At 42.8% G+C, this 12,811-nt stretch overlaps 1 protein-coding gene across 5 annotated transcripts in view; it reads right to left on the bottom strand.

The window, feature by feature from the left end:
• smarcd3b (SWI/SNF related BAF chromatin remodeling complex subunit D3b) overlaps positions 1-12,811 on the bottom strand; it is a 62,410-nt gene that overhangs the window by 26,327 nt on the left and 23,272 nt on the right. For all 5 annotated transcript variants that reach the window (XM_035909661.2, XM_006794995.3, XM_006794996.3 and 2 more), the window contains exon 2: positions 2,358-2,581. In XM_035909661.2, the coding sequence (XP_035765554.2) occupies positions 2,358-2,581 (224 nt within the window). The remainder of the gene's footprint in view (positions 1-2,357; positions 2,582-12,811) is intronic.

Here is a 12,811-nt window from a genome sequence, read left to right as displayed (position 1 = left end):
GGGGGAAGCACGAAATTTGACCTGTTTCGGAAAGTAGAGAAAACGAGCCATACGTGGATATTCAGCGTATCGCTGTAGCACAAAGCGTTTGCATGGACAGATCAGCTCCGTTTAGATTTAACCATGTGCGCGTCAAATTACCGTAACTCGTCACTATTTTGGGAAAGAGAGAAAATTTAAATTGAAGCAGAGAGAATGCTGCTTAGGTTTTAAACAGAAGGTCAAAGGAAGTAATGCACAACTGCTGCCAGAGGGTGCTGGTAACGCACCTGGAAGCTATTTGCAAACTGACATCAAACAAAAAAATAGAGCAAGAACACCTTAGCTAGCAGAGGGCGGACTTAGAAAACGAATAGAATAGTTAATGCTAGTTAAATTTTCCTACTCTAATCACTTTGTTTCATGAATACATGCGTTAAAAGCATGACAAGACACAGAATACGTGTTTCTCATACGTCTAATTAGAAAAAGAGCAACAATATGTGAATAAATTCTCCCAAAGCACTTGACGTCCTGCTTAGTCTCCTGCACGTGGCTCTCTCTCATCACCGTCTCCTTCACTGTGGGTATGTCTGCATGAAGCCTCGAGGAACATTAATGTAAAAGTGACCTATGTGTGAATGTCAAATGAAGCCTGCAATGTTACGTATCCCGCTTTGACAGTAGATAGCGTAAGGATAAGCCAAAGAGACTACCAGAGTCTGAACGTCTGCAGACAGCTGTGAGGACGCCACGTTTATGCGATGGTAAAAATTTACACTACAAAGACGCTGAAGACAGCTAGAGGTCGAACCGAGAGCAAACATTCAGTCGTGGCAGCGACTGTGATGGTGAGAGTGGATGTATACAGCAGTGAGCGAGGCGAAGGATGCAAAACGAGGCGAGCAGCGAGAGAAGGGGAAACGACATGAAATGGAAGCTGAACAGTGACACACACAAACACGCACAAAGGTCATGGTTTCACTCGTCACCGGTGGGATTTTTTAAGCTGGATTTGAAAGATTTTAGGAGATCACAGTGCGTAAATGTTGACGTACACGTTGGAGATACTTCGCTAACATTTTTAAAAATGATTTCATGACTGTTAAATTATATCGGCGTTAAAAAAAAATATGAAAAAAAAATGATTCATGTCTGATCTCCAGCCAAATAGTTTCAATTTACAATGAAATTAAAGAGAAAAGCAGCAAATGATACATTTCATGATGGCGGAGCTAGCAGTTATGTGGCGTTTTTTTGGTTAGTTGCACTAGCAGTGGTTCAGTCCCCCCACTTTTTATCTAGAGCACTTCTACAGTTTTTATAAGGAATGCAATGAAATTTCATGCAGTCATGAATCGTGATCACTTTAAGCAGCTACGGTAGCCAACATTTGCCCAAAGGTTGAGCATTCAACACCCTCAACCTGTTGGCAACAACTTTTAATCACAACATGAAAGGGTCGTCTAGTGGGAGGCAACCTGTTTTCAAAGCAGGTCAGACTCGGACTGACTGCATTTACTTTCAGACAGACTGGCAAAGTTTTGCAAATCATTGCTAATTGCACCCTTTGGTTGCAACTCGTCTGCAATATACGTTTTGCAAAAAGGGACTTGACTCAACTGGTTGCTAACCAGTTGTATTCTGGTTATTTATAAAACTACCGTTGTTGAGTGTCAGTTTCACGTTACAGTTACACTGGCGTCCTGCAGCAGCTACGTCACTATTTATGTGGGAATTTCTGAAGTTCTTTTTCAAATCTCTGAGATGGACAAACTGGACTCTGAATGCAGGAAGTTAGTGCAAAATTAAATGGGAATTTTTGTGTACGCAGACTGTGACAGGTTTGTGATTTTCCATGTAATTTCTAACCTAACCTCATTCAAATGGAAGCTGATAGCATGCAGACTTTCTCTTATTGCCGTATTAACGGCACCGAAGTTGCTTTGAAAGCAGCATCTAGACTGCGAGTGGTCTCAGACCTGGTCCCCATCTCCAAAGCAACCACTTTAAAAGCAACAAGATTGAAAATTTATTGCATGTTGTGGCAATAACTTTTTTTCAGTCCTAAAATATAAATGAAATAAATTTAAAATAGATTACAAGTATAATATACATAATGTTACATAATATTAAGACATTCAATTTAAGATATAGAGTTATATTTCAGATTTTTGTAGAAAAATCTCTCCTTCCCATTGTTAACGCACACTTTGATTATCATCAACATCTAAGCTTTTCCCAAATCTTCATCCAGATGAAAGTGTAACCACTGTTGAGCTCTTAGATCACATAAAAGCAGACACACAAAGGGTCACTGATTGCACACCATGCAGTGTTTTTGGCCGGAGTTGTAGGTCACTTGGATTCAAACTCACTTTCTGGCACGGTTCTGGACGGACTGCTGCTGCTGCTGCTGCTGCTGTTGCTGCTGCTGCTGCTGCTGGACCTGCTGGGAGGGGGCAGGCCTCTTACGGCTGGGCTCCATCACTGGGGAGGGCAGGCCGGGCCGCACCGCTGGGCTCCCTCCGTACGGCGGGCCGGGGGGGCCCATGGGAGCTCCCTGGTGGGGCATTCTCGCTCCAGACGGCATGCCGGGACGCTGGAAGGAAAGAAGAAAGACAGAGAGCATGTATTATATAGAAAAGATTCTGAACGTGTTTTGTAATTCATTTTAAGCAAAAACGAGTCTTTCTAAAAATACAACAAAGACATTGCAGTGTTTGATTCCAGGTGGAGTGAAGGGGGGACTCTTCTTTGAACACGCCTGACAAAAACACGAATTAGAGCTCCAACAAAGAGCTTCACATCAGCTTCTAATCCAGACGCCACAGACCTGACCCAAAACCCAAACAGCACGCTCACAGAAATAAATATTTTGACTTTCTTCCTCTCTTTGGCAACCTTTGATAACCTTTCAACAATCAAACAGCAGCGGCTTTTACGCAATTTATTGACGTCAATTTGCACCATTTCTGTTTGTGTGTGTCTCCATCCTGGGCAGCGAACGTGAAGATCAAACCCAGCTGTGAAGCTTCAACTGCAGCGCCGTCTAATATTGGATTTGTTAGACGGTAACAACAAATACAACAGCGAAAACGTCAGATAACCACAGATCAGTCACCTTAAAAGGAACCTGTTATGCTCATTTACAAATGTTGATTCTTGGACTTTGCTAGAGTAGCTTTGCATGATTCAAAGCTAAAACTAATCCTTCTTTATCTTAAACTGCACATTGGTGCAGCCCATCAGTTCATCCTCTGTGAGCCAACTTTCTTCTGATTGGCTGCCCCTTGCAAACAGAAGGTTTGAAGGTGGGGCTGTGTGCTTGAGATTACCATATTAATAATAACAGGAGGCCGTCTTGACCCCATCTAAGTGCCTAAATGTATCGAGCAGTTGAACAGGTGTAACAAACAAAGTGGCCACGAGCGTATATGACAGCATATACGAAAAACAGAACAAGTCCGCTTTAAGAAAACAACTGATTTCCAGAAAATACCAGAAACGAGAGCAGCTGCAGTGGAAGAATCACCAATATCTTGTTCTTTCCGCCTTATCTTTTCTCCTCTAAACAAAAATCAGGGTTGGCAGCTGGAAATGAGAATGCACAGAGGTTTTTTCACAGCAGTCAAACTCTGTGACATGCACACCGAAGCGCTACTACACACACACACACACACACACACACACACGTATGTCTCCGAAACAATGCAAGCAGTGTCGGAGACCACACTCCCGTTCTGACGCCTGCGAACAACTGGGCACCTCTCACCTGTGCCTGTCACTCCCATGGCAACAGCTGCCTCCCGCCTCGGTTTATTGTCTGAAACCGAACAGGGCGAAAGAAAGCGAGCGAGAAAAGAAAACGCCTGACTTCATCCAGACCTCTGACTGTCTGTGAAGGGCTCCACCAGAACACGTCCACAGAGAATAACCAGTCCTTTAATTAAAAATTCTATTAATTGAAGTCATCAGAGAGGAAGAGCGGAAGAGGAAGACGGATGCTGGAATGGAAAATATCACAGCAGCAGCATTTCTAATAGCCGGGAGATGCTTTTCTTTATCTTTTTGATGCTTTTATTTATGTGCGTGCGCTAAAGCCACCATAGGAATAAAAGCAGTAGTTCCTCTAATGGCCATATGAGGCTTGCTCCAACGGGGAGTTGATTCCCATAGACTCCTATGTTAAAACGCTCAACTTTAAAGCATTAAAAAGCATTTTCGCAGAGTGGGGGGCACAAGCCGATGTACTCCTGATAGGGATGGGGGGAGATGGAGGCAGATGGCCTGCTGTGGTGACCCCTAAAGGAAGCAGGAAGAAGACGAAGGTCAAGAACAAAAACAGTTTTGGCCTGCAGTTTCAAAGAGTTGGAATTATCTGACAATTTTTTCATGGTTCAGACTTCACAGAGGGCCCCGATGACATTTTGTAGAGTCACCATTTTTATTCGTTTCTTTAATTTTGTCCATAGCGTCATGGCCACTTCTACTGGACAATATTAAAACATCAAAATGAAACATTATTTATTTTAGGTTGAATTACAGTTAAAGTTCAAATGAATCCATTATGTTTTCCACAGTCTGTGAGTAATCATGTTAAATAATAATGACAAAAATAAACATGATTATAGGTTTTTCCCTAATCGGCCAAAGAGCATCTGTGTCCCAAAAAAGCTGCATGACTTTGTTCCCATTGCTTTCTTTATAATAAATGCTTAATAGTTTAACAGAGAGTGAGAAGTGATTCAGATTTGTCAAATAATTTTGCATAACTGAGTTCCTATAATGAAAGATTGTTTTATTGATGTATACTGAGGTGTCAAAATAAGCGATTAAGGGTACAGGGGAGGTCGTCAAACATCGTCTTTATCGGGGAAACGCTTGCTGCAATGGTTAGCAATGTGAGGCCAAAAATCTGTACTTTTATTTTATTTTAGGGAAAATAAATAACAGTTTTGAGGAGCGGAGCAGTTCGGCTTTTTTTTCCCTTTCCAGAACATCTAATAGGATCCTTATTGCATGATATTATTGGGCTGAAAACCGAGGACATCACTTCACCTTTTTACTAAAAATAATCTTCTGTGTGCTCTTAACAATAACTCAGTACTCCATGTAGAGAAAGAAAAATTCAAATGTTATTAATAAACCACTCGTCCTGTGTTCACATTGTGTTTAAATACAGCTTTTTTTTCTAATAATACTTCTACACGTAATTAAATCATAGCCTCACTCGGTAAATGTAGCTGAGTAAAAGTAAAATATTCCTTTCACACTTTCAATGTGGACACTTCATTAGGTACACCTTGGCAGCAGAGGTTGGACTCTCTTTTCTTTTCTTCAACGAGGTGCTGGAAATATTTCTCAGATTTTGGTGCATGTTGACATGACAGCATCGCACAGCTGATCTATTGGACTGAGATCTGGTGTCTGTGGAGGTCATCTGAGTGCAGCGACCTCATTGTCATGCTCAAGAAACCAGTTTGAGTTGGTTTGAGCTTTGTAACACGGTGTGCTATCCTGCTGGGTACACTGCGGTCATACATGGATGGACACGATGAACAACAGGTAGTGACAAAGTGTGCTAAGAAAATAGTCCCCGCCCATCACACCAGCAGCAGCAGTGTAAACTGTTGATACAAGGCAGGATGGAGCCCTGCTTTTACATGGTCACCAGATTTTGACCCAAAAGTCCAGTTTTCGTGAGACTTTGCAAAATGTAGCCTCGGTTTTCTCCTCCCAGCTGACAAGCAGGTAGTGAGCAGGTGTGGAATGACATGCATGGTCTGGGTTCGAACCCTGGTGCAACAAATATAGATGTGTAAACCCTCTGAGGTCATTTAAGATAACTCAAACCCTAAATATATGAATTTTGCTTCTCTGTCCATGTAAAATACTGACCACAACAAAGAGCCAGGAGCCAGGAGGGAACGAAAGTCACAGCATTTTACTAGTTTTTGTTGTTGCACCGCATATAAACACACATTAATCTTACTATAACGGCAGTACTAAATGCATTTTTATATGTACACTCTTTACCAGGCGAGCAAACATTGTCACACACACGATTATTAACACCAATCCTAATTCTTTTCATTTTTGTGTTCACATGTCACCTTCAACATGTCGCCCACAGAGATTCACTGAAGTGTAAACCGATTCAATTTGATTTACACAGCACCAAATCACAACAGCGGTCGCCTCTAGGTGCTTTATTTTGCAAGGTTAGGACCTATAGAGATAATCCCAACAATCACACAAGCCCCTATGAGCAAGCACTTGGTGATGGTGGGGAGGAAAAACTCCTTTTTTACAGGAAGAAACCTCAGACTCGACTACGGGGAGGGGGAACCGTTTACCACGGCCGGGTGGAGGTGAGGGGAGGGAGACAGGACAAAAGTCACGCATCAGGATTTTCATTCTTGCCTGTTTTTCGGACCGCGTTGGGTCTCCAGCTGTCCGTGTCTGGAACAGAGTATAATCCAAGCTTCAGACCTCAGACGCTTAAAAGCGGACATCTGAGCAAATGTGTTAACAGATACTTCTGTATTGTATCATCTCTGATTGATTCCTGAAACACAATCTTCAGGATGTTATTTTGGTTACATAAAGCAGGATTACACTTCAGGGGCTGGATTAGCCAAGATAGACTAACTCTGGAGTGTAGTGGTCAAGTCAAAGAGCCTCGGTTTGAAGGCCATCCGGTGTAAAAAATAAATAAATATTAATTACACATGCTTCTATCAGTTAAGACATACTAGCTAATTATTTTATCCATCAACAGTTTTCAGTTGTCAGGAGAAAAGCTAATCGGGACGTTTTATTTGGTTTCTCACCCTTTCCAGAACATCTAATAGGATCCTTATTGCATGATATTATTGGGCTGAAAACCGAGGACATCACTTCACCTTTTTACTAAAAATAATCTTCTGTGTGCTCTTAACAATAACTCAGTACTCCATGTAGAGAAAGAAAAATTCAAATGTTATTAATAAACCACTCGTCCTGTGTTCACATTGTGTTTAAATACAGCTTTTTTTTCTAATAATACTTCTACACGTAATTAAATCATAGCCTCACTCGGTAAATGTAGCTGAGTAAAAGTAAAATATTCCTTTCACACTTTCAATGTGGACACTTCATTAGGTACACCTTGGCAGCAGAGGTTGGACTCTCTTTTCTTTTCTTCAACGAGGTGCTGGAAATATTTCTCAGATTTTGGTGCATGTTGACATGACAGCATCGCACAGCTGATCTATTGGACTGAGATCTGGTGTCTGTGGAGGTCATCTGAGTGCAGCGACCTCATTGTCATGCTCAAGAAACCAGTTTGAGTTGGTTTGAGCTTTGTAACACGGTGTGCTATCCTGCTGGGTACACTGCGGTCATACATGGATGGACACGATGAACAACAGGTAGTGACAAAGTGTGCTAAGAAAATAGTCCCCGCCCATCACACCAGCAGCAGCAGTGTAAACTGTTGATACAAGGCAGGATGGAGCCCTGCTTTTACATGGTCACCAGATTTTGACCCAAAAGTCCAGTTTTCGTGAGACTTTGCAAAATGTAGCCTCGGTTTTCTCCTCCCAGCTGACACGACTGCTAACCAGTGTGGTCTTCTGCTTCATCTGCTCTTCTGTGTACCTTGATTAGAACGAGTGAATACTTAAGTCACTGTCACCTTCCTCTCAGGTCAAAGCAGTTCAGTCCATTCTCATCTGACCTCTGATATCAACAAAGCATTTTCACGTAGGCTCGCTGGGTGTTTTCTCTTTTCCACATTGGCTGTGTGGGAAAATCCACAGCAGATCTGCAGTTTCTCCAACCGGCACGAACAACCACGCCACCTAAATCCCCTTTCCTCACTCCGACGCTCAGGTTGAACCTCAGCACGTCGTCTCGACCACGTCTACACTGAGTTGCTCCCATGTGGTCGTTAACAAGCAGGCGTACCTAATAAAATAACACGTGAATGTACACTTCACATGTTTGCTGACTTTAAATGAAAGCAGAGCGCGTTTCCACGCAGTGAAATGTGCTCTATAAATAAAGCTGCCTTGCCTTGAATGAATCTACTCGCAATGTGAGCATCAATCGAACCAGAAACTTTTTATTTTGGAAAACACTATCAGGATATTTTCAGTCTTTTTCTTCTCCACCTTCCTTTTACTCAAAAAAAAAAAAAGCATATATACAATATTACATACGCGCCTCATTACTGAGTGAATTTAATTACAGCAAACACGTCAACACATTTACAGAGCAAGAAGCAGACGTTTCCTTTTCTTTCTGTGCCTTGATTAAATTATTATTTTTTCAATTATTTAAAAAGAAATCTCTCTGCGATAATTATGTTCATCTAAACCTCGCAAAGCGGTGAAATTTCTCCATCTGAATAGAAAAAAAGAAGAAGTCTGAGCACAGAAACTGCAGCTACATTTGGTAACATAGCGGGTAAATGTTGGAGGAGGACAGCTGAAGGCTACAGCTCGAGGGGGGGGGGCGGTTCATGACCTCACGCATGCTCGCATTTTTCGTAAGTTTGTCATCTCTACATGTAGATTACAGCGCGTTCGCACTTGCGCAGGTCTGAGGTGATCTTTAGACCGTTCACAAACACAAACAAAGAGCGGAGAGCGGAGGTAGTAAGCAGCAGGGAGGTTTAATAACTCCGCGCTGACTGTGGATTTTTATTTCCTGACGTATTGTGTGCCCTTTGAAATGGTGATCGAGCAGAGATCCTGTGATAAGAACGACCGAGCAGACGCTGCTGTCACTCCGGCCACTGAGGGGGGGAGGGGATGGGGGGGTCAGAGCAACTGAGAAGGGTCTGGGGATAAAACAACATATGGCGGAGGCCTCCTGCTCAAAAGCTGTTAAGAGAGAGGTCCTTCTCCCAATTCCTAGCTAAGCTGGAAAACAACACCCAGACAGGCAGACACACAGAGCTGCTGCTGCTGCTACAACTCCGTCTGGAGAATGTGAGCCATCCAGATAACAGATACACAAAACCATCGCTGGATAATGTACACACACACACACACACACACACACACACACACACACACACACACACACACACACACACACACACACACACACACACACACACACACACACACACACACACACAATGAGCTGCGCTCTATAATCTGACCTGCTGAACTGACTCCAGCACTCTGCCCGGAGCTCTGCCAGCCAGCCAGCCAGCAATCGAATCTGCCATGTGGATGGATATCTGAGAAGTGTGTTGGCATCTCTGGGAAGGCTGGAGGGATTTGAAGAGGCCAAACTTATCCCACACCGTACTAAACATATGAATCTGTGGGTTGTTACATGCACGGTCCCTGAAAGGCTTCGATTGGAGCTCTGAAACCTGCTAAAATCTGAGGATGAGACTGCTTCCTTAAGACTTGCTTTAGAACAAATTCCCCATCGTTCATGTTATTGTGCTGCTATATGTTTTGAAGCACTTATAGAGCGTGCTTTTATTTTATTTACAAAAGGTGATTAAAGGGGAATAAAGCTGCAGTAACTGATTAATCGATTGGCGGACAATTCATTCTTCGGCATAGCTGATTAACAGCTTGAGTCATTTTTTTCAACCGTGCTTTAACTTCAGCATCTAGCATGTTTTCATTTTTCATTTAGTCTCCTTGTGGACGCATTTTTTTTTTATCTAACTGATGAATATTTTTCTGAATTTCTCTTAGTTTCATTTCGTCTGCAACAAACCCAAAAGCATGGACAGAAAAACCTACGAGAGGCTAAAAATGACCGTTTTTACGTTATTGCTTGCAAATGTACTCAAACGAGTATGTGACTGGATTTATCAGATGTCTTATCAAACCCTTTCCGAGCCGAATTAAAGCGCATTTGCAGGTCCCTGTTTTATTTAGTTTAGCGGCGCGGAGGGCAGTGAGAGCGGCTGTCGTTCAGATCGTCATTAGCCCGTTTGAAGATTTCAGATCAGCTGCTACAACTCTGCTTACAGTCTGGTGTTTACACGAAGCGACACATCTGATCACATTTGTCCTCCTCGCCGGCTATCTCATCTCCGTCGCGTGTTTGATTCGCTCCCCGCGGGAGGGTTATCAGTCATCTCGTCTGTGCTGTAGTTACTGTAAGTACTTTAATACTTTCAGAGGGCCCCGGCAGATGGAGGGCAGGCGCAGGACGAGTAAGAAGTTAAATTGTTCTCACTGAGCAGTTCTTTGATTTTGGTGTTTATGTGGAGCATATTTATTGCGTTTGGGCTTTTTAAGCAATTATTTTTAACCTTCAAGACGTCACTCAAACGGCAGCAAGACATTTATATGTGCTGTTGTGACATTTTTCTATTTTAAAAACGTTTCCCACCATGATTTTCTTTTTAAATTAGCTCGTTGGTGTGGCGAGTATTTATTGAATGTTTCCACTTATGATCACCACATTCTAATGTTTCGCATTTCATTTTGACAATTTTAAGTAAAAAAATTAATAAATATTTTGAATGTTTTTGCAAAAAATAGCTCAACTATAACATATTTTTTAAATTCTTGGCATTTTTCACTCTTTCTTTGACAGAGCGGTGCAGAGAGGAGGCAGGTAAGCACGTAGTGAGCAGGTGTGGAACGACATGTATGGTCTGGGTTCGAACCCTGGTGCAACAAATATAGATGTGTAAACCCTCTGAGGTCATTTAAGATGACTCAAACCCTAAATATATGAATTTTGCTTCTCTGTCCATGTAAAATACTGACCACAACAAAGAGCCAGGAGCCAGGAGGGAACGAAAGTCACAGCATTTTACTGGTTTTTGTTGTTGCACCGCATATAAACACACATTAATCTTACTATAACGGCAGTACTAAATGCATTTTTATACGTACACTCTTTACCAGGCGAGCAAACATTGTCACACACACGATTATTAACATCAATCCTAATTCTTTTCATTTTTGTGTTCACATGTCACCTTCAACATGTCGCCCACAGAGATTCACTGAAGTGTAAACCGATTCAATTTGATTTACACAGGACCAAATCACAACAGCGGTCGCCTCTAGGTGCTTTATTTTGCAAGGTTAGGACCTATAGAGATAATCCCAACAATCACACAAGCCCCTATGAGCAAGCACTTGGTGATGGTGGGGAGGAAAAACTCCTTTTTTACAGGAAGAAACCTCAGACTCGACTACGGGGAGGGGGAACCATTTACCACGGCCGGGTGGAGGTGAGGGGAGGGAGACAGGACAAAAGTCACGGATCAGGATTTTCATTCCTGCCTGTTATTCGGACCGCGTCGGGTCTCCAGCTGTCCGTGTCTGGAACCGAGTATAATCCAAGCTTCAGACCTCAGAGACTTAAAAGCGGACATCTGAGCAAATGTGTTAACAGATACTTCTGTGTTGTATCATCTCTGATTGATTCCTGAAACACAATCTTCAGGATGTTATTTTGGTTACATAAAGCAGGATTACACTTCAGGGGCTGGATTAGCCAAGATAGACTAACTCTGGAGTGTAGTGGTCAAGTCAAAGAGCCTCGGTTTGAAGGCCATCCGGTGTAAAAAATAAATAAATATTAATTACACATGCTTCTATCAGTTAAGACATACTAGCTAATTATTTTATCCATCAACAGTTTTCAGTTGTCAGGAGAAAAGCTAATCGGGACATTTTATTTGGTTTCTCACCCGTTAACAGTGAAACAGGGTGCTCGGCTTCTCGTAGCCTAAAGAGTCAGCTCACCAAAAACTGCACCGAAAGACGCTCTCGTTCACTTTTAGAGGTTTTCCAACCATGCAAATGGCTTTATGTGCTGACATTTTGCAGATATTAATAACCACCCATTGAAAAGATCTTTTCAGGCTGCGCGCTGAAAACCATTAAACTTCCCGATAGAGAGAAATTTCAGTGAAAATCAAGGTCTGCGGATTTTTACTTGGGTTACCTGGACATTGTGTTTGGAAAGTCAAGTAGCTGTTGAATTAGATTTTTTTTTAAATGTTTTTATTTTGCTTTTCAATACCGTGGCGCCACAGACGAAATGACTTTCACCTCTGCCGCATCACAGCGTGGAGACACGCCGATATCTCACATCCCAAACAGCCTAACCCGAACCCCACTCGTCTTCCACTCGAGTTAACTGAGCTTAAACATTTTATTTGTGTACATTTCTATGAAGGGAACAATGAAGGCAACCCAGCTGTGAGAGAAACTGAAGTTTACATTCGCTCTCAGTTACACAAACACGCTGTGAATCCACCGACGCCCGAGCCTACACTGTGTCATATTATGCTTTTGGTTTATCGGGGTTTTCCCACGGAGAGGGCTCGGAGGCTTCCTCGCCGACTTTCACGAGCCACAGAAGTCGCACAGCAGAAGGGAGGTGAGGGAGACAATGAGAGGAGAGGAGGAAGGGACTTCAGCCCACCCATCAGTCCTCGAACCGAAGCTCGGCCAAAGCCTGCTGCTGCTGCTGCTGCGACCTTCAGGAACCGCAGCTATGACTGCATCCACAGTATTTATGTGTGTGTCTGTGTTTTTCTGCATGTAAATCCATCTGCGCACGTGTGTCTTTGCTTTATTCGACCATGAAAGGAAAGGGAACGTCACCGCTCGCCACAAGCTCACAAACTGTGCCGAATCATCTCCCCCTCCTCATCCACCCCCCCAATCCCGTAGTGTAAATATTTCTCCATTCTGCAGTATACACGTCGAGGAACCTGCCACAAGTATTACAACAAGACTTTTCCATCTCATAATGTGGGGGAAGAGAAAGAGCAGAGGAGAGGAGAGGCATGGGAGGGGGGGGGGGGGGAAAGCAGAGGGAAATATTTGGCTTGGAG

The sequence above is a fragment of the Neolamprologus brichardi genome, chromosome 9, assembly GCF_056152115.1.
Source record: "Neolamprologus brichardi isolate AB-2024 chromosome 9, ASM5615211v1, whole genome shotgun sequence".
Classification (NCBI taxonomy): Eukaryota; Metazoa; Chordata; class Actinopteri; order Cichliformes; family Cichlidae; genus Neolamprologus; species Neolamprologus brichardi.
The sequence above is the reverse complement of the archived record's forward strand: the minus strand, read 5'-3'. Positions and strand labels throughout refer to the sequence as shown.